General features: G+C 43.9%; 1 protein-coding gene, 1 long non-coding RNA gene and 1 other non-coding gene across 6 annotated transcripts in view; 1 reads left to right on the top strand and 2 right to left on the bottom strand.

Annotated features, from left to right (window-relative positions):
• The first annotated feature begins 23 nt into the window (after positions 1 to 23).
• LOC128877977 (uncharacterized) lies at positions 24 to 3,905 on the top strand. Its single transcript, XR_008457328.1, has 3 exons — positions 24 to 1,924; positions 1,998 to 2,263; positions 2,359 to 3,905. It is a non-coding gene; the product is annotated as an uncharacterized LOC128877977 (long non-coding RNA).
• A 2,490-nt stretch (positions 3,906 to 6,395) lies between these two features.
• The window catches only part of LOC128878833 (probable JmjC domain-containing histone demethylation protein 2C), a 257,594-nt gene continuing 240,337 nt past the window's right edge, over positions 6,396 to 23,652 (bottom strand). For 2 of the 4 annotated variants that reach the window (XM_054127388.1, XM_054127389.1), the window contains exons 10-18: positions 16,716 to 17,102; positions 13,957 to 16,131; positions 12,303 to 12,525; positions 11,440 to 11,849; positions 11,148 to 11,349; positions 10,674 to 10,822; positions 9,046 to 10,480; positions 8,689 to 8,944; positions 6,396 to 8,602 (exon numbers count right to left, since the gene is read on the bottom strand). In XM_054127388.1, coding sequence (XP_053983363.1) covers positions 8,290 to 8,602; positions 8,689 to 8,944; positions 9,046 to 10,480; positions 10,674 to 10,822; positions 11,148 to 11,349; positions 11,440 to 11,849; positions 12,303 to 12,525; positions 13,957 to 16,131; positions 16,716 to 17,102 — 5,550 coding nt within the window. In that variant the 3' untranslated portion in view covers positions 6,396 to 8,289. The remainder of the gene's footprint in view (positions 8,603 to 8,688; positions 8,945 to 9,045; positions 10,481 to 10,673; positions 10,823 to 11,147; positions 11,350 to 11,439; positions 11,850 to 12,302; positions 12,526 to 13,956; positions 16,132 to 16,715; positions 17,103 to 23,652) is intronic. The other 2 variants (XM_054127391.1, XM_054127390.1) reach the window with 2 other exon arrangements.
• On the bottom strand, positions 10,551 to 10,622 carry LOC128879141 (small nucleolar RNA SNORD36). Its single transcript, XR_008457574.1, has one exon. It is a non-coding gene; the product is annotated as a small nucleolar RNA SNORD36 (small nucleolar RNA).

Here is a 23,652-nt window from a genome sequence, read left to right as displayed (position 1 = left end):
CATTTTTAACGAAAAGAAAAGTGGCAACGCGTAGCAACAAGAACAGCGAGCGCCATGGGTCGTCAGAAACCTTTGGCGACATCGACCCGCCGATTCCTATCTCAATCGACGTCGGTTATCTCGACAGAGGCACAAGTGTAATTAGCCTCGGCTTGTACGCCGATTGTAAAAATACAGCTACCGCCGGGACGCGTATTTATACAATACTAATTTACTAAACCCAATTAGTTAATTGAGGATGGTGTGGCCGTATCAGTAAGAGGAGGAGGAGGAGGAGGGAAAGAGGGATACGTCCGATCGTCTCCAAGCAAATGTACACCGCCGATTACGTTCCAATACGAACGCGTAATGGTCCCCCGAAGTGTCCCCTCCGAGCAGCCGCATTTTTGCATTAACGAGCGAACGCTCGGCTCGCGAGCGTAACGATAACATTAACCGCGGTAATTGACGCGATTATCGGCGGACGTTACCATTTTCATTAGTTTCTTCTTGGGTAGCAGCCACGACTCGGAGCATTAACGTGACGACGTTTATCGCGTTTCGAACGTCCCCGAACGTAGCTCGCTGGTAAGAAACGTTGAGTGAATTTCGTTGCCGGACGCTTCCACTCTTTTCACGGTCCTTGGATAGCGGCGAGCTGCTTTCTTGCGGAACCACGAATATCGCCGGCTCGCGCAAACCCGCTGTTTTGCTCTTTAGGAATCATTAGCCTCGGCTTTCGCGGCTAATTCAAATTGCGATTCCCCGCCGGTCTCGTGCTCCCGCTCATCAAAATACCGGACACATAGCGAGCCGCACCGAGGAACCGGCAAAAACCACGAATTAACTTTTACTGGACGGGGAGGGAGGAAAAAAGGCCACGTCGTTTTGCGCGCTGCGTGCCGCCTCTGTGAACCAGCCGGTCCCTGGAGGACGCTCTTTTTCACTATTTCTGCCAACGCGGCCACGGAATGCCCCGTTGCGATCGTATTAACGACGAAACGCGTTGGGCCAATTTTAAATGTTGAATTAGTCCAGGAGGGGTTGCGGTTTAGGGGTTGGCTGCGTGTGGATCGTGTGGAGGGTGGTTCGAGTGACGTGATGGTATCATTTGAGCGGGAAAAGTGCTGATATAGTATGAGAATTTATGGCAACGTGAGATTTCAAGATTCTCAGAGTTCCTTTACAAAAACTAAAATAAATCTTGAGAAATTGATGATCAAGAATCACACCACGTGATCAAGAACTTCCTCGAGAGGACTGAAAATAGTTAAATCAGCTTCACAAGGTGTCGCCACAAAGGTTGTTTGTTTGTTTATTAAATTAAAGTGCGTACATTCGTAGAAGTACTTCGCACTACAATGTGCTGCTCTCTTTTTACATTGTCTCTTCTAAACGTTTTACATAAATACTTAATCTCTATTCTTACTGGCTGATTTTATAATTATTATCCTTCTTATAACTAACCGCAATAAGGAAAACAAACACAATCAAATTTTTAATTTGTAAGTCGAGGTTGCCATATTCTTTACGCCACAAAGTTGCAGCAGTGTTTCCTCATGGTAAATGAAGCATGGGTCACGAAGCTTTTCCTGAGGTCCATGAGAAGGCGCCACGTGATTGTATGGAGTAGAGTGGTCGTTTTGTGAGATTCCCCTTCCATTTATGACCATTGTACACCATCCCCCACCAGCGACCATTGCTACCCACGCGTGGCACGCTCTCCACACGTGGATCGCGCGTTTCCCTCGTCGCTAGAGCGTCGGATGTTCTCGGCTTTCCCCGTGAACCTATGCCTACCACGTGTTCCAGTCATGTAACACCACTCTCAACTCTCGCACGCTTGTCCCATGCGATACAATCCAATGACAAGGGTGAGGAATCGTCTAACTATGAATGTCATAACATCGTGAACTCACCATTATTCTGCAACGATATTCCACAGGTGATTCTTCGTTATTAGATCCTCTTTAATTAAAGTATTTCTCTTTGCCTAAACGGAACAACTTCTTTTTCAGGACTTGACCCAGAACTCAGAAAACTCAGAAAACTCAGAAATCGTATTCCTAGATGCTCATCTTCCTCGAATCAGCTGGAATTCTTCTAGCTCCGAGACACCCCGAAACTGCAAACTAAATCACCATTAAATTGCTTTTAATCGTTGAAAAAAAACGTGAAAAATCGCATACGAAACACAGGACACCGCACAGCAAAACAAAAGGAAGGATCTAGGAGCCTAAGAACCCATTTGCCAGCTCGTAACGCGAACAGTCAACGGGCCAAGGTAATACTTTTTGCAACTTTTTCCCGCAAATTATCCGTAATACCACGGCATTTCTAATTTCGCTCGGTTATTACAATCAATTTCGGTGATTTCAGTGCACGGGAGGGGAGCTGGAGCGTTATTCGCCGACCGCCGTGTAGTGGTCGCAGTCCATAAAACGCTACAGCCAATATAATTACCATGACCGCCACGGTTTTAGAGCATCGGGACTATATCGCCCCGTAATTGCCTCGGAATTACGAAAAAATAACAGTTTTTGGAGTTAGATCGTAAAATTGAGCTAACGAGAAGCGCGGCGAGCTTGGCGTTCACCGCACGCTATAAAAATGGGGGGCACGAGTGTGGCTAAACGCGACGGATATTCATTGGGGGCACAGGTTATTACGTGTTTAATTTTCGACCGCACACGTGGTTCCACACTATGTTTCGGAGCAACGAGAACGTAAACAACGAATGATCAGGTATGCCTTCATTGAAAGGAACACGAAGTCCTTTAATAGGTATTTGCATTGTATCAAGACATTAATATATGTAATGGTACTGATTATTAAATGCAACTGCGACATTGATCAATGTAAATGTAAATAATACTGTATCTGTAACAAAAAAAAAAAAAAAATATGCTGAGCCATTGCACAGTTTTGGTACACATTTCTACACCTGATGGCTCCTGACAATCCCTGACAACCCCTGAAAGCTCCCAATGATCCTTGACGACCCCTTGGCAATACCTGACAGTCACTAATGAACCCCTTACTATTATTTTAATGTACTTCATAAATAATACTACCTATTTATATAAAAATATGAACAGAGACAAAGAAAGGGTCAGCGACACACTTGTAAACTGTAAAACTCTAATTGCAACCTTGTTGAATATTAAAATTTCTCGGTTTACATCTCTTCGCCTTCGAGATGGTAACCGACTAGACAAACTTGCTAGCATAGGTTGCCGTATGAAAGGGGCAGCTCTGCGTCTACACGATGATAACCGAACCGATAAGCAGGCTGGTAGTACCGGTTACCGCGTGAAAGGGGCAGCACTGCGTCTACGAGCTGACAACCAGCCCGACAAACCGGATAGCATAGGTTGCCGCATAACAGGGATACCTCTGCGCCTACGAGATGGCCACCGTCCCGACAAGCTGGCTAGTATACATAGGTTGCCGCATAACAGGGGCAGCTCTGCGCTTACGAAATGACAACCGAACCGACAAGCGGGCTAGTTATCGGTTGCTCTATACTAGAGGCACCTCTGCACCAATGATGTAACAACCGGGCCTACAAACTGGCTAACTTCGGTTGATATTTAACAGGGCCTACTTGATAACAACTAACACTTTGTACACTTATCGTTCAGGTCGCGTTAGTCATCGGTGAAAAACACTAACGTTTCGTTCATCTTTGGACACCTTCTAATACCTTTTAACAACTGCTGAAATCTCCTAACGTCCCCCAAAAGCTTCTAATATCTCCTAACAACCTTTAACAACTCCTAATACCTTCTAACACCATTTAACATCTCCTAATAATTCCTGACATATCCTGGCATCTCCTAAAGCTCTTGAAGAATGACATAATGAATGACGGTGAAAATTTTCCCTTTAATTTCCCTCCATTTCTTTGTATATTTCCTGGTATATTATCCTTTAATTTCCTAGTATGTATCCCTATAATTGCCCCTCATTTCTGTGATATTTCCTGGTTTAACAATGTTGCAACTGCTCCGCTCAAAACTGCAACAAAGTGGCAACTCAGAAGTTTGCCAAAATGTGACAAAATCCGAAAAATCGATTCTTGTAACTTTGTTGAATTCTGCGAGAATCGATTTGCAACATTGTTGAACTTGCAATTTTGTTGAATTCCTGAGGAGCGATTTGCAACATTGTTGAACTTGCAACTTTGTTGAATTCCTGCGGAGCGATTTGCAATGTTGCAAATAGATTCGCACGGGAATTCAACAAAGTTGCAAGTTCAACAATGTTGCAAATCCTTGGCCACAGTAATCAACAATTTTGCAACTCAAAAGTTCGGCAAGATGTGACAAAATGAGAAAAATCGACTTGACTTTTGCAACATTGTTAAACCAGGAAATATCACAGATATGGAACGAAATTATAGGGAAATGTATCAGGAAATGAAGGGAAACATACTAGGAAATTAAAGGGATACTAGGAACATACTAGAAAATATACCAGGAAATATACAAAAAAATGGGGGGAAGTTAAAGGTAAATGTGTAAGGAAATGGAGGGAAATTAAAGGGAAATATACCAGGAAATGGAAAGAAACTAAAGGAAAATGGACCAGGAAATGGAGAAAAACTAAAGGGAAATATACCAGGAAACATACCAAGAAATGGAGGGAAATTAAAGGTAAATGTGTAAGGAAATGGAGGGAAATATACCAGGAAATGAAAAGAAACTAAAGGAAAATAGACCAGGAAATAGAAAAAAACTAAAGGGAAATATACCAGAAAATGGGGCGAAATTAAAAGGAAATGTGTAAGGAAATTAAGGGACAATGTACCAGGAAGGAGTGGGAGTAGAGCATTAAGGCGCGTTCCCACAAACTATTAGTTAGACGCCAATGATATTAAAAGGTCGGTAATTATAGCTGCATTAATTAATACTTCATAAGAATGGTAAATTTGGCATTTTAACTGATGTATTGTAATACTATAAAGCAAAGAATCGCATTATTTGTGCATTCATGAAAAATAAAGAATAATCGACTAAAAGTTATTATGGCGCCATCTTATAGAAATGATGGGAACTATTTACACTACAAACTTGGGCGTTTTCCCACCGATGGCGCCACCATCGACAATGATTTACAATTATATATTTGACATATTAACTAATATATCGTGATATTATAAAGCAAGGAATTGTACTAATCAAACATTTTTTTGCGAAAAGTAAGATGTAATTGACTAAAAGGTATCGTTGACTAAGCAGATTTGTTCTACCTGCTCACCATTGAATAGGTGATCCCATTCGGCATCCCATGAAATGCCGCTTGTAGATTGAAATTTGAATTGTTTTATAACCAATAGAAATAATACCATCGTAGTATTATCAATCAATGTACAAAGACTTGTATCAGATAAGATCCGACAAGAATACAAATAGACGACCATTGTTTTTTTTTTTTTGTAATATAAACATTTTTCTTATTCAAACGTATGTTCTTACATTTACACAGTACAAAAAATTATACTCAGACCTGCCGGCCCGCGGTTCATAATTGCTATGACTTGGGGCGGCTGGTGGTGGGGTGGTGCGGGACTTTTTGGGGGTGGATAGATTTCGATAGGAGCTAAGGGCTGTACAATTTGTCTCATCATCCATTCCACTCCGCCCCCAATGCACGGCCCCTCGTTCTCTCGCGTATCCTTCCGGAAGTTCGCTCAAAAAAACAACACACACATACACACGCTCGCGTTCACGCAAACGCAACATACAAGCAATCGTTTCGAAACGTACTCACTCTCTCATTTACACTACAACACTTGTTCGTAATCGTGCTTCTTTTCGCCGCGTAGTTCAGCAACATTTAAATATCGGTATTCTTCCGTAATAATTAATCGTAATAATGATAATAATTAATAATAATAATTAATAATGGTATAATAAACTATCTATCTACGCGTGTAAAGTGTATCCTTCTTTTTTTTGTTGTTTGTCCATATTCGTGGAGTGTGTATCCCTTAATCCTAAGCTTCCTCGTATTTATATATGTATATATAAATGTATTTACATACACGTAGCGGAGAGAACAAATAATAGCTTTGTCTGCAGCAATAGTACGCAGAGCATGCTTTCCTTCTTTCCTTTCTATAACTTTATACATCATCATCATCGTCATCGTCGTCGTCATCGTCGTCATCGTCGTCATCGTCGTCATGGTCGTCATCGTCCTCGCTCGTGAATCAATAAGGGTACTTCTTCCATATTTTTTCTTGCTGTTCGTTACTTATTATTCCCGTAATATTAACGTTACTCTTATCGACACTAAGATATTTAAAAATTTACTCATTAAATATTATTTAATCAAGTCGTTGTATGCTAGACGAATGTTGAGATCAAAGAAATTGCGGGTTCCAGGATTCCAGTGATTTGTTCTTCGGGTTTCTTCTTCTTTGTCTTATTTCATAACGTCGGTCTCGAGAATTACCAGCCGCAGTGAACGTTTGACGATCGGTGAACGCGCAAATCGCGCAGCGTCACGCTAAATTAGATTCATCTGTCCTCGAAAGTTGCTGCCTTCCTCTTCTTTTCCTTTGTTAAGATCATCGAGAAACGGACGAACCGTGAACGTACAGTAATTGTTAGTACGTTCCCGCGTTAGGAATTTAAAAAGATATAATTGGGGGAACACGATATCGACGAGGTCGGCGACAGCTTTCGAATTCAGACGTAGTGACGGAGCGCGTAGCGAATAACACTGATTCGTCGTTTTTATGTGAAAAGTTGAATGATAGGAACTCGGCTTCTCTTGTCTGTAGATTCTGCATGACTAAATCTGTTTCTTCGCGTTCATTTTTCTTCCATCATTTCCGTTTCCATCCTTTTCCCTACCTACGCGTACGATACACAACGTGCAAACACGCGAGAATGTTCACGTCGTTCAAAACATTGGCACTTCGAAAATCGTTACTCCTTCACACCTCGCGTTAAATAATGCTACTATAGTTATTAATTACAATACAATTAGAATATCGCTGTTCTATCGGACAGACAGTTCTTTATTTTCCGTGATTTGACAAAAATAACATGTTTTTCCCCTCCCTCGTTTTCACTTTTTTTTTCCGCGCACCCTTATTACTGGGTCATCACTGGGCCACATCAATCCAATCTATAAAAACGATAAATTCAACGAAGTCTATAAATCTCGATCGATCTAGTATCGCGCGAGGATAGCGTGTATCGATAGATTTTTAGCCTTGTTTTCCGTTTGTTATTTTTGTTCTGATGCCTCTGTTATAAACGACCATTATACAAACCTTTCGAACATACTTTGCACGGTATAGCCGATATATTTTTCAAAGAAGAAAGACAAACCGAAATCTCTGTATACGTATATCCCCCCCCCCCCTCCCGGAAAGCCACACTGCAACGAGATTATACACGTTAATGTTACTTGACGTGCAAGGACTCGAAATTTCTTAACATTTAACTGGACAGACGCAAACAACGGGTTATAGGCAGTGTTTTCGCTCTTGCGCTCTTATCGCGTGGAACACAAGAATCTAGCGAGAAACATATATCGGCCATTCGGCAAAGCGCTTGCTTTCTCTTTTATCTTTTGTAATCGATACCAAAAGCACCAGATCACGAGAGCACGGTAACGGGATCGACAATTATCACTGATCCAGCTAACAATTTTTTAATCGGCATCTAATTGCACAAAGGTACCTCTAGACAATCTTCTCGTAGTTACTATAGTAAGAATTCATTACACAATAAAGATCGATTATCTACATTTATATAATATAGACAGTATGTATTGAATACAGGCACGATATAAGTAATTACAAATAATGTATGATCCAAAGTCCTCCTCCTGGTATCACAATGGTAAATGGACGCCGCGGTGCGTTTTCGTGTGTCACCGGCTCCATACTTCAATGAAAATACTCGCGGGGACTTCATGTCCGCCAGCACACATTTACATAGAAAAAGGAAAAAGAAATATGTAAAAAGGAAATTCAAATGATACAACGAATAATCTCTCTCTCTCTCTCTCTTCCTCTCTCTCTCGTATCTCTATTCCTCCATTGGCTCAGCCAATACCGAAAAAGAAACTTTTGAGTTACTCGTCAAATATCACAACAAATTCTTGCACCTCGGTACAGGTTTCCGGAGCATCTTAAATTATTAGATCCACCCGTCATCCCGGTCTGATAAGACGTTCGGAAGAGCACGGAGGAGCGGCAACAGATTGCACTCGCTTGTTAGAGCGAGATTTTAGTCGAACAACGGATCAACAACGGTTCTTGCGACCGCGACAGGGGGCCTAGGGCTACGTCTCTTCCTTCTTTATTTCGTTGTTGGTCTTCGGTTTGGCAAGAGTCTCTTCCTTGATATTTGCCAGTACGGTCAGGGAATCTTTCACGGCATGGTAGATGATGTTCTTGATCTGGAGCTTGTCCTCGTGATTTGTATGAGTGTCCGATAACGCACGGAACTCTTGCGTAAGATGGAAACAATGGGAAACATTCTCCGGCGATACAAAATCCTCTGCTACTTTTATACAATTGTGAAGATTACGAACTTGATGTGGCGCTCCGGCTGGCACGAATACTGCGTCACCTAGACACTGCACGATAGCGTATCTGCAACGAGGAAGAACAAATATTATTTCTCTAACTATGGACACTGGCGATAAACATGATCGACCGATCATCAAAATAATATTTACCCTTCGACGCCGTATTCGCGGTACAAGCGTTCTCGTAAAGGTCCGTCGAGATAGCAGCTCTGATCGTGAATAGGATCGTGATGAGGCTCTAAACGAGCCCCACGTTCCAGCGCTACAGCGTTCAATAAATCTCGAATCTTGTCGGCGTCTCGCGCTGCATAGATGTGCCACAATGCACCGGGTGCTTCACCGCGTTCGCGAACGCGTCGTCGCGTCAGGATATCACAGCCTGCTTCGTCTATCGCCCTCAGTGCTTCTGTAACGATCAAACATAATTTATTGTTAAATAAAGTTTCATTTTAAAGTACAACTGTAGTTTACATATTTGATCAATGTTTTGATCCTCTGTATACGTACCTTTGACATGTTCGTCGTTGTCGGTATCTTTCGGAATTCCAACGTAAACCATCACGTTAACGGCATCGGAAATATCTAGATGAAGATTAGTCGTACCCTTGTTCGGATGTAGCGCCGAACCATAAGCATTGTACATCTTAGGTCCCAGATCAGGTCTGACGAAGCAGTCCGGTAAACGACTAGCCAAATTTAACCTTCCGTTTCTATGTGTGTACTCCGACAATGGCAGAACTTTCATCAGATCGGCGAACCTTGATGGCAACAATTCGGCAAAATCCTCGCCAGGTGGCCAATCCTTCAATTTTAACAACATCGGATTCCCTCTCTCGTCCTTTAGTCTCTTGGAGAAGTGTTCGAATCCTTCCCAGAATTTGCGCATCGGCTGATTCGGTACCAGATTCCCAGTCATGCAGTTGATAAGATCGTTCTTCTCGTCGCCAAAGTCTCTGGCGAACGAATCCGGATGCCAGAGGTCCATATCCAAAGCCTTGGCGACATCCGACACGATGACCGGCTGTCCGCGTTTCCATTGATCTTGAAATATTCTATAATTGTTGGGATTATTCGGATCGTTTAACCTGAGCAATTTTCCGTCGCAGAGCCACGAGTGCGGCACATCCGGGTAGAGACTTTTGCTTTCGGTGAGCGTCATGATTCTGATAGGTAACGGCTCTCTTCCTTTCTGCGTCCACTTGTACCTTCTCACGAAATGCTTCAACTCCCTTGGTTTCTCGTCGTCCAGTCCACCTTCCCTCTCCTTTTTCACACTATGTTCTATCACGCTGGATATCACCTCATCCAGCGTGTCCATTTTCGATTTCTTGCCAGACTTTGCGACGTTGTTCGGCGCATTGTTTCCAGACGCGGCGTTAACGTTTCCGGAATTATTTGTCGGCGAATTTGATCTAGAGCCGTTTCCGTTCGACTTGTGGGAAGGCCGGATAAGCAATTCCCGCAAAGTCGAGTAATTGCCATCCCGATCTTCGTCCGAATCTGAGCTCGAAGCGCTTTCGTTCTTGTCCTGATTCTGTAACGCTACGTCCGCTAGCCAATTTAACGGCGAATTCTTATCCTCTCCGTTTGTTTTATTCTCCGACGATCCGTTCGATTCGTTCATTTTCTTCTCCTCTTTGATCTCCTGCTTAACGTTCCCGTTCAGAACCGGCATCGTGTCACCCTTTATCATGTTGCGAAGATACTCGTTGGCAGATGTTTGAACAACCAACGAACAACCGCAGTGTTGAGGTATTCCCCACTCTGCTCGACACTCGTGAAGTCGTTGTCCGAGACGGATCAAGCTATCACCAGCGATAATTTGCGTGAGCATCAGGCGTTCGGGTTCGTGTACTTGTCTGTTGGTGCACAACAACCACGAGAAGTCGTCCCTGTCCTTTCCACTTTCACCCCAGATCTTGATCGTTCCATTTTTGCGACCCTATTAATATTTCAATATTTGGTTAAATTTTTGCGATTCGAAATCGAAGATCTATCGAGTAACATTGACTGTAATTTCAGTGTTAAAAAGCTCGATATATTCTATCATGGGTTTTCAATTAATTATTTTACATCACGTATTAGTTGCACTGCGAAAGAATATAGAGATACATGAGAATTACAAACGTCCTTACCTTGTAACAATCGATGCACACAACGAAACCGCATTTACCGCAAGCCCAGTGGTAATTGAAAAGGGTTGTTTCGCAAACGTCGCACATCTCTCGAACGCCTTGAACCACTCGTTTCCAAGCTACCGTTCCGTCTACAAGTCCCGAATTCGCTGTCAAGGTGAAGAAACAATCGATACGCAAAGCGTTAAATCATGCGATCAAAGGAAATTGAAAAAAGCAAACGTATGAATATGTAGATACATGCGATAGAACAAAAATTTCGATGTGAGTTTATTCGATGTATTATTAAGTTACGCGGATATAATAACGATAGTTTATCCTTTATTTTTCCAACATTAAAATTATGAATCATGCGTAAATAGATGTAAAGAGAGATATACATTTTTTCGCGGTGTATTGTGAAGTGTAAGAGAACTACTTTGATCGATCGATAATTGCGTAGGTTTTTTTTATTGGATATCGAACAATATTTACCTTCTGCCTTGTGCTGTTGAAGAGCATCTTTTTCTTGATGCAGGAGATCGCAAAACTGATCGCCAACTTGACGAAGCAATCTGTGAGCCATCTCCAGGTCTAAGTCTTCCTTGTCTCCTTTTTCTTTATCATTCTTGTCGGATTTCTCATCTTTCTTCGTATCCGAACTCTCTTTTCCTGGTAACCATAATCGAAGATCTACCTGTAACATCAAAACGACAGCGGCTGTTCGCTTTATTCCTGTAAAACTTCGTCTTGGATTTAAAATAATACTTCAATTCTACGTATGTACCTCGGACGCGTCCTTGTGCGGATCGCTGAATCCTGCTATAGCCAATTGTCCATTTTTGGTGTACCGTAATCTACGGAATGCATAAAATCTGCAGAAAATATTTTGTGGAAGATTTTTTGAGCGCTGGTGCGGTGTCCATCTGCACTCACGACATTTTGCCAATTTTGCTGCGACTTCGAAGCAAGCGCCGTCTTGCAACCAGCTGTCACCAGTTTTCTTTAGTTGTGATATCGGAGGTCTACGAAAGGGATCACCCCTGCCGCCGCTTCCCCCTGGCCCATTGTTACCACCGCTTGCACTGTCGTCTCTACGTTCTTTCTTCTGACGAGGTTGTTGATCTTCTCCTCCTATTTCATTACCTTTCGTAGTCTTTGGTCTTCTACCTCGCTTCCTGGGTTCCTTATTATTTCCTATTAAACAAAGAATGGGATCTATTTAAACATCATCGGCTAATGCTACCCTTAGATGTCTATGTAAATGATATGTATATATTCAGTGTTAAAAAGCTCGTGATATTATCTTTCATAGACATCAATTTTTATTTGTCATCATTTTTGCAATTGTATCGAAATATGGATAAATACACGTATTCTAAAAAACAGGGTAAGCGCGTAAAGCAGGATTGCAAAGGTTCCAAGAGCTCGGAGAACCTAAAACGTATATCGAGACAATTTGGCGTATGTTTTAAATCTAAGAAAATAAAAGAAAGTTTACTGTATATAGTTTCCAAAATTGTTTAGGTTCTCGAGCAGCTCTATGGAAGGAGGAAGCATACGACCATGGAACGCGGACCACTTACCCTGCAAGCAAATAGTTAGTTCACCTGATGGGAAGTCCATTTACAAGAAGCTACGTCAACTAACCGTTTCCCGAGGAATTGTTGGAATTGGCCGTTGTATGTCGCACCCTCGATGCAGGTTGAACGGAACCCAACTGTTCGCTGGTGTCGCTAGCAGAACCTGCTTCGCTCTCGTTGCTAGATTCGCTGCCTACACCAGCTCCTCCGCCTTGCTTGTCTTCTTTTCTTCTCCGCTGATCTTCCGCGGTAGTTTGCTGCCTCCGTGCGGCGCCCTTCTTTCGTTTTACCTACCACAGGGCACAGATTATTAAGTAGTCAGGAAGTTCATGCTCTTGCCGAAACTACTGCCAAAAAACTACCAACTTATGTCTTCTGCTTTAGTACTATCGTAATTATTACCATAAAAACATTGCATGCATCGTAGATTTAAATTATAATCGGAGTCAAAATTGAAAGAAAAAAACCGATCGATAGACCATGCTTGGAGAAGAAGTTTACGTGTACTAATTATTTATATTTTTAGTAAGTATACGATTGCTTCATCGAAGATTATTAACACGAAAGGATTCAACGACGATAAATGAAAGCAAATACTTGTTACAAGAATCGACGAGAGCAATTGTTCTCGTCTAGGCAGAAAGAGGTTATGTTTCCTCGAAAGAGAAATATTTTTAGTTAAAAGTATTTCGTATATTACCATGTTTAACCATAGAGAACCACAATCCTCGCGCAATTCATAAGAACACATCAAACACATATATTTGTACCGAGACTCGAAAAATTTGTGCAAAACGAACTACGCAGATACACGACAGGGAAACCGCCTTTCTACTTGTGGCTCGTGTTATCAAAATGGCGTCGAACGAAGCGGAAAATTCAAATATCGAATCGAATTACAAGACTCAACGGATACGTGTTTATTTTGAATTTGTGAACTTTCAGTCTATTCGAAAAGCAAGACATTAAATTAATCTTGATTCGTTTGTAAAATTCTACGAAAATGCCAGCATATACTAAAGTAATTTGATATTAAAATTGTATATATAATTTACATAAAGAAAGAGAAGAGAAACTTTTTGAAAAATAAATATATCTTTCTGTAGGTTCTTTACGCACTGATTGAAGCTTGAGTAATATCAAATCTAAGTGATGTAATTAAGTAGTATATAATAAAGTAATTCGATATTAAAATTCTATATATAATTTAAATAAAGAAAAGGAAGAGAAACTTATCGAAGAATAAATATATCTTTCTGTAGGTTCTTTACGTACTGATTGAAACCCGAATAATATCGAATCTAAATGGTGTAATTAAGTAATATATTCGACACAGAAAATAAAGAAAGACCGAGGATCGATATAAATGCAATCGTACAGGGTGGCCCGTAGAAATGAAAAAGATACGGGATAAACGTATGTGCATGCAAAGTACAGAGTTGTGCTTATCTGTTAAATCGACACACTGTACATAAACATGACCTATTTACAGGAACTGGTTATCAATGAGATACAATCTATTTGCACATGCAACACTAGTAACGCAACACGTGCAACGGTGAAATCACAGCTTTCCTAGATTTAAACATTTGACCTTGGGAAACCAAGACTACTGTGCATGGTGTTTCGTAACGTATGTAAAAATATTTTTGTCAATTTATCAGAAGACGCATGACGTTACGAAACACCCTACGGATACGATCTACGATCCATATAGATACCTTGGGTGGCTTCCTTTTCGGCGGCGACTTCCTTTCCGGGTCGCTGCTGGACGAATCTTCTTGCAAGTTTTTCGAGTCGGTGGCGTGTCCGTTGAGAGACTCCTTGTTCGCCGTTTTGCGTGCGCTTTTCGCGGTCACCTTGCTCTTATTGATACTATTCACCGCCATGCTACCGATATTATGGATAGAGTTCACGGCGCTGGGCAAACACGTAGTGGTCGCGTTGGTATTGTTCGACGAGGCGTCGCGTTCTTTATTGGTGAGCGGTTGCGAGGGTGCTTGGGAGATGTTGAGGGGTAAGGTGACGCACGAGCCGCTACCGACGACGCCGGTGGTGTCCTCCGTGCCATCTTCGCCGGAATGCCTCTGCAGCCAGGCCTTCTTCAACTTGTGAACAGGGTAACTGGTACTGCTGGGTGGTCTGGGTGCTGGACTGTTGGACTTTTCGCTGTCCATCGTGGTAGGGTTGGTTTTGGCTGGGGTGCCGGGTGCACTTGGTGCTGGACTCGGAGCCGTAGAAGGTGCAGGGCTGGGAATGGGCGCTGGGCTAGGCGCGGCGCTGATCGTGGGGTTTAGGGAGCCTACGCTGCCCGTGCTGGCGGGTCTGACGGATCCGTCACCACTGGCCGTTCTAGGCGCTGGACTAACCGCTGTCACGGTTCGTTCTTGCATCTGGGCATTAGGTTGCGCCAACAGAGCTGCCGTGTTGACCACGGTGGTGATCGAGGTGGCGGCCGAGGCGATCAACGGACTCGGCTCGCTCACTCTGGAGAGAACAGGTGGCCCTACACACTGCAGAGACAACGGTTGGGGTTCCTCGGTCCTGCGTTTCTTGTAGACTTCGAGCGACACCGGTTGCCCGGGGTTATTTTCCGCCAACAGAGGCGTCGGTGCCTTCCTCTTCGGCGACCCAGACCTCTCGACGCCGAGGTCGAGCGGCTGCGTCTGGAAGGAGGTGTTCATCTGGGGCTGCGAGTGCTGCACCGGTTGGCCTGGTTGCTGGTGAGGACTGGTGTGATGAGCGGGGTGAGCGATGGGCCTGGAGAGAGGTGCCGAGGCGGCGGTAGGAGGAGAACCGTGAAGAGGTGGCGGTAGCTTGGCAGCTTGCATGGACCCGGGAAAACCCCTTGGGTCGTAGACGGATCTGCTGTGAGCGGGCGGCGGCAGAGGCGGTGGTGGCGCCCCGTGATGATGAGGCACTTGCTGGTAAGGCGAGCTGCCGGCTTTCGACGTGAGAGGAATAGGTGCGGCTACCGCTGGTTCCGAGGCTCTGCAGACCGGGGTACCCGTCATGATCCCGGAATTGGGTTTACCATAGATGTGAGGTGGCGCTGGACTGCTGACTTTCGGCTTCGAGCCCGCCGGCGTGGCGTAATGCGAGGTCGGCGAGGCCGTGGGCGGATGAGGATGTGGATACGGATACGAGGACTTCGCGGTGGCGTAGGGTAGACCTGGTTCCGGCCTGGTGAGATAACGCGGTTCGGGTGGCGACGGATGAGGTGGTTGATGAGGATGCTGAGCGTGCGGTGACTGTCGATTGTGCGAGTGCGGTGGATGCCCGTGTGGGCTGGGTAACTGTGTCGCAGTGGTAGGCCCGCTACTGCTCCTGTGGTGGCCCTGAGGTATGCTCTTCGACGCCTGTAAGCCAGCGTCCAGGTGATGAAGGTGGTGAGGACTTTGGGTGGGACTTCTGTACTCGTACGGCTTGTGCTGCGGGGCCACCGATTGAACGTTCAGATAGGGCATGATCTTCGGGCTCGGCGAGTGTTGCTGCGATGTTGGCACCTTCGGCAGCTCTCGGCCCTCGTTCTTTACTATCACCGAACTCTTGTGGTCCTGAAGAAGCGACGGCGGATTCTGCATCACCTCCCTCCCGTGATGGTCCCTCTCGAGTCCCCCGGCCAGCCCGCTTTTGCTCTGCATAGACTTGTGCGGTTGGCCCACGTCGCTCTTCACCTTGATGTCGTGCATGTACGACGATTGCGGTTGATACGCCGAGTAGCTAAACAGGCCCACGTTTGGCTCCACCTTTGGCAGAGAGCTATGCGACGGTCCTACCACCGACGGCGGTTTCTCGTGAAGACTACCGACTGGTAGCGACGACTTCGAGGTCCTCGAGTGCGCCGGTGGGGGTGGGTAGTCGACTTTGCCAGGTACGCTCGACGGTCGGGACACCTGAAGAAAACGACGTCGATTAAACACCGCTCAAGTGGTTGTAAATTAAGCACTCTTTAAAATTGTCAAGCTTGTAGATTAAGCACTCTTTAAAATATACGAACGTTACTTTGAACTTAAACACCGTACACTAGGTAGACTGGAAAGTAATGTCGTTTTTGCAATTTTAAATCCTTGTTTATCACTCAACAGCTCGTTGATTTTGATCGGTCATTGAAAATTTGCAGACTAGATGGCTGTTGATAACTAGGGCGATTACATAATTGCTTAAAAATAAAAATTTACGTAGGATGTGGTTGTGAGAGTGCCGAAAAAGGCGGTTCGTACTCTAAAACTATCTATTAACAATAATAATAATAATGAATACGGTGAGTAAGTGTGAATTCTTTTCCCGTCGCGACGCGTAAGGTTTCGATTCCCATTAACACACACCTACTCTCGTCTGCACTATGCCGCATGCATCTACGCATAACATTCCCTCATTTATCAAAAATTTGTTTGAATTTAATGTAAAAGGAACGACATTACTTTCCAGTCTACCTAATATTTTTATTTTGCTCGATATCTCAAGGATGTACACGTACCTGTTGAGTTTGGGGTGCAGTGGCTGCATAGTAAGCAGCCCTCTGCTGAGCAGCAACATGATCCCTGGCCTCGGCTTGTCTGTGCAGTCTCTCGGCCGCGACCAGGTGTTCCCTTATCCCCATGTTCTCGGTTTCCCGTTGTCTCTGCTCCCTGGCGTCCCTTTCTCTCGCTTCGCGTTCCCGTTCCTCTCTTTCGCGTTGTTGTTGTTGCGCCACGGTGGCTGGATGCGCGCTCGTCGCGCCTGCTCCCGGATGATGATGGCCCACGTGCGCCGTCATCCCTGAATGAGGCGCGGCGTGCGCCCTGCTGCCAGGAGGCGGCAGAGAGATAAACGTATTCCACCCCATCGAGGTCGACTGCATATTTCTCTGTGGAACATAAGACACCTACTTCGATAAAGACTGCCAATCGGTTTCGCGACGAGTCTTACTTCTACGATACAATAGATGACAAATAAAAACTATGCGTAGCGATTTGGTAATTTTTCGCGCTTCAACTTCTCACGGATTCTTTGACAAAGAAAATCTTTTGGTCCCCCACATAGTGGAATTTCTTTGTCTAAAAGAGCTTTGTCTAAGAGCCTGAACAGTTTAACGTATAGAACATTTTTTTAGACTTTGCCTTCTCTTCGTGCAAACATTCCCACGATTTCGACGAGGAGAAAGCACCGAGATGCGCTGACGTGAACATTTCGTGAGGTTCGACGGCAAAATACGTGTTTATTTTAAGCCTGCTTATTTTTAACCCTCTCGCAGCGGGTGCTACGGCTGGTTGCCGACATCCACGGCGAGATTTCGTTCTCGTTCCAGGGTTGCTCTCCCTCTCGAATGTGTCTTCGCGCAGTGGTGGTCGCGACTTTCGTCCATTGCGCGATTGCGTAATTATCGAGAATTCGAAACAGAGAAGAACGGGCGAGTATTTCTTTCGTCTAAGCAATTACGCGCCAGTTGTCTTATCGTCTCTTATTGATATGCGCGCCGTATGAGCAGGAGTATTATGTACAACTTGCGAAACCGATAACGACCATCTGCGTGCCGGGGATTTTCCACGTGTAGACGTTCTAATCCGGTAAGCGGAGTCTGAAGATCTCCGTCGGATTTTCATCTACGCAGTCGATCTAAAACCTAAACGCGAGACGATCTAGATCCACCGGTTTAACTCCATCGGAATCGGTAATAGTCGGTGGCTAGCGGAGGTCTGGTCAAAATTCTAATTTAGATAAAAAATGGATCACGGAACGAAATATCTTATCGACGAACAAACAAACGCCCTAAATAAATCGCTGTACAGAGTTTTTAATTCGTGATCCGTTACTCGAACAGTATTTGCCTATCTCGGATGGTTAATCGAGCAATGTGCGATCCACGAATGCTTGTAATCGTTTCATCCAGCAAAGCTGCTAACCGGGTCTATCGCGGCAACAGTTTGCCAGGAACGCGATTGCGTAGGCGTTGTAGTCGATATCGGTGTTATCGCAAGCTGGTCGCTTCTAAGGGAATCCGATAATCCGTTGTCGGTGTTGACATTCCAATCGTTTGATTGCATTGTCCACCGCGGGTGTGCCTGCAAACGGCCTAGTTTCGAGCCGAGCAACAATTGTTTCCAACGATCCACGATCTCGTTAACACTTTAACTACCGGCCCATTTCGAGGCAGTTTACAATTTAGAAGAGGTGCTTCGCGCAATCGAAATTAACTGGGAATGTTTATAAGACTGATTTCTATTTAATGTATATACGAGATGTCATGCCGTCTATGAAAATGCACTTACTTTTATCTACGTAGACAAATAGCCACGTCGCATCAATAATAGTCTACGAATACCGAAACAAACAGTTCTCGGTTCTGCCAAAACACGTGACGCAGATCAGAGAGAATTGCAGTCAACGAGTTATCGGGCCTTAACACCGATAAAATAAACTGCGAACAGCACCCGTGATTCATCGACGGAACTTGAAACTTTGGAGTTTGATACTTTAGCCGAGGTTAGGTGACGATTTTTCACCACCGTCCTCTTCTAGCGACTCAAGACAAAATTCTCTACCTGAGCATATTGCTAACGTACAACTCCAATTTTCAAACGTTACACTCCATCGTAACTAAAACGAGTCAAGCATGTCAAGTTTCAGGTTTTCGAGCAATAACGCGAGGAATTTTTTTTCCACGATGCACCAATCGGAATTCCTTGCGAGCTTGCTAGCTCGCGAGGAAAAACCACGCGCGTGGACGGTGCTTTCCCGCGAGGATCGTGTCAAGGTCGGACTAGCGGGTCGCGAGAAAAGACGCATCGATGATAATCGAGGTAAGAGAGAAGGCACGTCGAGAACAGAGACCGCTGATCTAATTATAGTCTCGTCCCAGAAGAAGATTTACTATGCTAATCGAGTCGAGCGAGCAAATGTCAAGCCACGTGTTCTGTTTACCCCGCTACTCGCGTCATCGTTCAGCAGCGACGAAACAGGAAATTCTTTGAGATCTCGAGCATTCCTGAAATACTCGATGACGAAGTCGAAGGATAAACGCTCCGACCTCGGTGTGGATCTTTCCTAGGAATGAGTTCTTTATGGAGGAATGCCATCGACGAATGGAAGACACGAATGTCGAGGTGTTTTATGTGACATCGTATCGCGGAGATAACAAGGTAAAGCAATCGAGGCTTCCAGGTGTAAGCTTCGTCCTTCGGGAATGCGATCTCTATTAGTGTCTCGTTTGACCCTCGAATCATGAACCTTGAACCTACCTAACGAAACTATCGACCATCTCATTCGAAGCACACTTGGTAGTCTCGGTTAGTATCAGACAAATTCGATCGATAACCGACACATGATCGCGCCGGATAGGATCGTCTGCTGGGAATAAGCTCTAGGGCCGAGTGAATCGCGAATCCGTGGCGAAGCAGACCGAAGAACAAAAAGGAGATTAAGCGTCACGGGTTAAGAGTTCAGGAAGAGAAAGTCAACGAACCAATGGCAGCAGCCAGTCTCTGATTGAGCCTGAATGCCGTGTTCTGGCTTTTGATTACGCGCAATCGCTCGGATTCGCCCCCCACCCCCCTACCCTCCTCGTCCCCGGTCCCGCGCGTGTCTCGCGCCTTTAACGAGCGTTTTACGAGCTTTTGTTCCGCGACTCCTTCTCGCGCTGCACCTTTTGTCGGGAATGCGATATGCGCGCATAAAACGCAACCGTATAATGCCGTTGCGGATGGACGAAACGCGAACGGAATCACGGCTGATACACGGACAGAGACAGGCAAAGTTTCATTCTTTTGCTTGTTCATCGTGGAATGTTTCAATTTTGTAATAATTAAAAGTTGAAATTTACGAGAAATTCTAGAAGACCGTACACCTTCACAGTACACCTTCGAGTACTTTGAAAAGTCCTAAATTAGATCGGGCTACACAAGCGTACGAGAATAAAAAAAAAATCCGATCCGCCACGTCGTTCATTCCATAACTATTTTCTGCGTGAATATTTATACGATGAAAGGTATGCGACAGATAGTTTATCGACGAGCCGGCGCGGCGGCTATTTTTAACGCGAGCGTAAATTAAAACCGTGCTCGTTTTATCGATTACGATGTCATGCGAGCGGTATTCACCGGGACGCTCTTCAACGTCACGCTTTTTAAACGTGCATCAATTTGCCGGGCGTTTCGCAAGAAGCGCACCGGCTTAACGAGCACAACGATTCCACGCCGTGCGAATCCCGAGCGAGTTTAGCCAGTCAGCCTGAGTCATCGCGCGCGGACACGTCTTGTCGGACGCTGCGATCGAGAGCCGGGTTGTACGCGTTAACATCGCCGATGCGTATCGTGCTAGAAACACTGATACGTCGATGCCTGTGTAACGCCAGAAGGCCGAATCTATCGCGCGACTGCAGCCACTCGCTCGCAGATAAGAGAGAAAGGAATCGAGGCGTTTCGATTAACCCTTTGCGCTCGTGTGGCGCCTCTGGGGCGACATATGTAATTAAAAAGTGATTTTTTTGAAGGTACAATGGCAATTTTATTTATTTCAGGATACAGGTAATTATTAACACGTTGACTGCCGGACCGATTCCCAAGGGAATGCCTACAGGGTTAAAATTGTGTCTCGAGACAGTTGTAAACTAACACATCTGACATTTGTCGTGCTACTTATTTTTGTATCGTCGTTAAAATCTACGAATTCTAGTCAGACTTATTTTCATTGATACATTAGCTCTTAAAATGAACTGCTGAAGTTCCTTAGCGAAAATCTCTGTCACCCATATGTGGGTGACGTGGCGTTCAACGTGTTAATTGAAATGATAATACATTGAGTCACGAATGTTCGTAGATGTTTCCTCTCGAAATAGAGTTTTTCGTTTTACTATAAAAAAATGTCTCGAACGCAAAGGGTTAACCCTATGGGATGAATACAACGCTTGTCTAGTGTTCATATGTGTCTAGTTCCGTAAAAACAATTTCTCATAATTTTTTAACGAATATTAGAATGATTAAACTTCTGATTCGAATCGATTGTTCTCGTAGTTTGAGTCGAAAACGTTTCATCGGAGCCTCGAATTCCGTCGGTGCAGCGTAGACGCAACACTTTCGGAGATCAAAGCGTCAAATATAATGGGAAGCGGAGGACCAACGCGGAATATCCACTTATAACACGCGACCGAAATATCCCCGACGTAAATGACGAGAGAAGAAAATTTTCTCAGCCACGAAGATAGTTCTACTTCTCTAGCGTTCTACGATATACAGGGTGTACCACTGGAATCGTAGGTATCTTCGAAACCACAACACGGAAAGAATAATGAAATAATAATTCTTTGAGTCGTCAACCGATGGGATTGCTCGAAGAATCATTGTATTAGGTTGTCCCAAAAGTTTCTTTCGCTTTATTAATAAGTAATACACGCATAATAGTTTATGGTTTATGTTACATTACTGAATTGTGCACGATTCATTTTGTTCCATTACTGTTACAACATGAATATCTATGAAATTAGATTGTCTATTTATATAAACACGATCACATAAAATAATTGAGTGCAACTCGCGAAAGAAACTTTCGGGACAACCCAATATTATTTTTCCCACGAGCGAGGAATGCATAAAATGAGAAGCTTCGAAAATATTCGCACGATTTAAACGAGGCGCTCCGCAAGTTAATAAAAATTCTCCAACAAAAATAGCGCGAAGGAAACGCGTGAAAATGTGGCTCGACTACGAGGAAACTCGTCGAATAAACTCGCGTTGGCCGGGCTATAAGCATTTATTAAAAATTCAACGAGTTCGCGACTTGGAATGCCCGTCTATCTTCCTCGGTGCGATTTCCAATGAATCGACACGAAGATTCGTTTGAAAATACCCGACTGTGCTTGCACCTGCGCGATATACGATTCCCTGGGTCCCGGGTTCGAGGAATTCGAAGCCTTGAAAGTCGATCGACGGAAATAAGGAACCATCATCATCGCGCCGACCGTGTCGACCAGCTATATTAATTATGTAATCGCATGCCTGCTCGATGACAAATTCCACGAACGCTGCGCGCTCGCTGACATCGCGCAACGAGTATACAGATGCAGGCTTTTTCATCGCTGAATTAATCAGCGGCAGAAAAAACCTGTGCGCTGAATTAATCTCGAGTTATCCTTTAATAGGTATAAATAGACTGCGGATTTTATCCATTTATGGCATTCTAGCGCGTGTAAGAAAACGTGTGCGGAATAGGTGCACTTTTCTAAAGGAAAATATTATTAGGATGTCCCGAAAGTTTTTTTTTATGGTCGTGTTTATATAAATAGTAACAGTAAATAGTAACGATATATGTTGTAACAGTAATGGAGCAAAATGGATCGTGCACAATTCAGTAATGTAACATAAAACATTAACTATTGCGCATGTATTACTTATTAATAAAGCGAAAGAAATTTTTGGGACAACCTAATATATGTATGTTTATACGGGTTTAATTAGCAATTAGGAACTTTGATGTCAATATCGAAGGTAAGTACATATACTTTTTATATGTTTTTGTGTAATAACGAGTCTGTAATGATAAATAAATAAATATTGTACTATTTTATGAAATCGTGAAGGGAACAATTCGATCCTTAGTCTCGGTCTGTAAATGATTACTTAAGGGTTTGAACAATCCCCGTCGTCTTTTCTCCCCGTGCGCCCTTCGCCCAGAAACCATGATCATGGTCGTGCCATAATGTCGAGGCATTCGTTATTTACTACCCTGCGAGCAGCGTGAAAAGGGGACGTATTAACGAGAGGGTGAATCGCACAAAGGAGGGATTCGTTGCTCGTCAACCAAGAAAATCATCCCCCTGGAGCTCGCCCTTTCTCCTCTTAGCTTCGATTAATCTGTATTCCTCCATTTTCCCCTCTGACAGCGAAGAAACTCCTTCTGACGGTCCACTTAAATTCTAATATCGACTCTTTGGAAAACATTCAACGTTCAACTGCTCATAAATTAAAGACGCCTATTCCAACGACACACCATGTATGCTACACCATTCTCACGACTCTAACTCCACTTAAACCCGAACGCAGTACATCTATACCAGACTTAACGATCCTATTCAAGGTTTTAAATAGCTACAAGTTTTTAAACTTGATGCTCCACTTTGGATACTTGGAAAACTTTTCCTTTTTTTTATTTAATGATAGTGCAACCTTTGGTGTGAACAGACCTTATGGATAAGTTGGCTGACAGAGGCTCTAGTGGCTCGTCGCATTCATTTGAACTTTTGTTTTCTATGATGTACTTCCCATAGATCATTATGACGGAGGTTTGACTATAGATATTCGTTGGTTTATTATTAAATAAACGGGGCAAAAATAAATTTAGGGTTTAGGGACACTGGGTCTCTCACAAGGGAAAGTTTTATTTTTGTTGCCTTCGTCGATGGATCTCTGGCAGTATTTGTGCCCAAGAGAGCCTAAAAAACCTTG

The sequence above is a fragment of the Hylaeus volcanicus genome, chromosome 6 (genome assembly GCF_026283585.1).
Source record: "Hylaeus volcanicus isolate JK05 chromosome 6, UHH_iyHylVolc1.0_haploid, whole genome shotgun sequence".
In the NCBI taxonomy this organism is placed as follows: Eukaryota; Metazoa; Arthropoda; class Insecta; order Hymenoptera; family Colletidae; genus Hylaeus; species Hylaeus volcanicus.
This window is presented reverse-complemented; position numbering and strand designations above follow the sequence as displayed.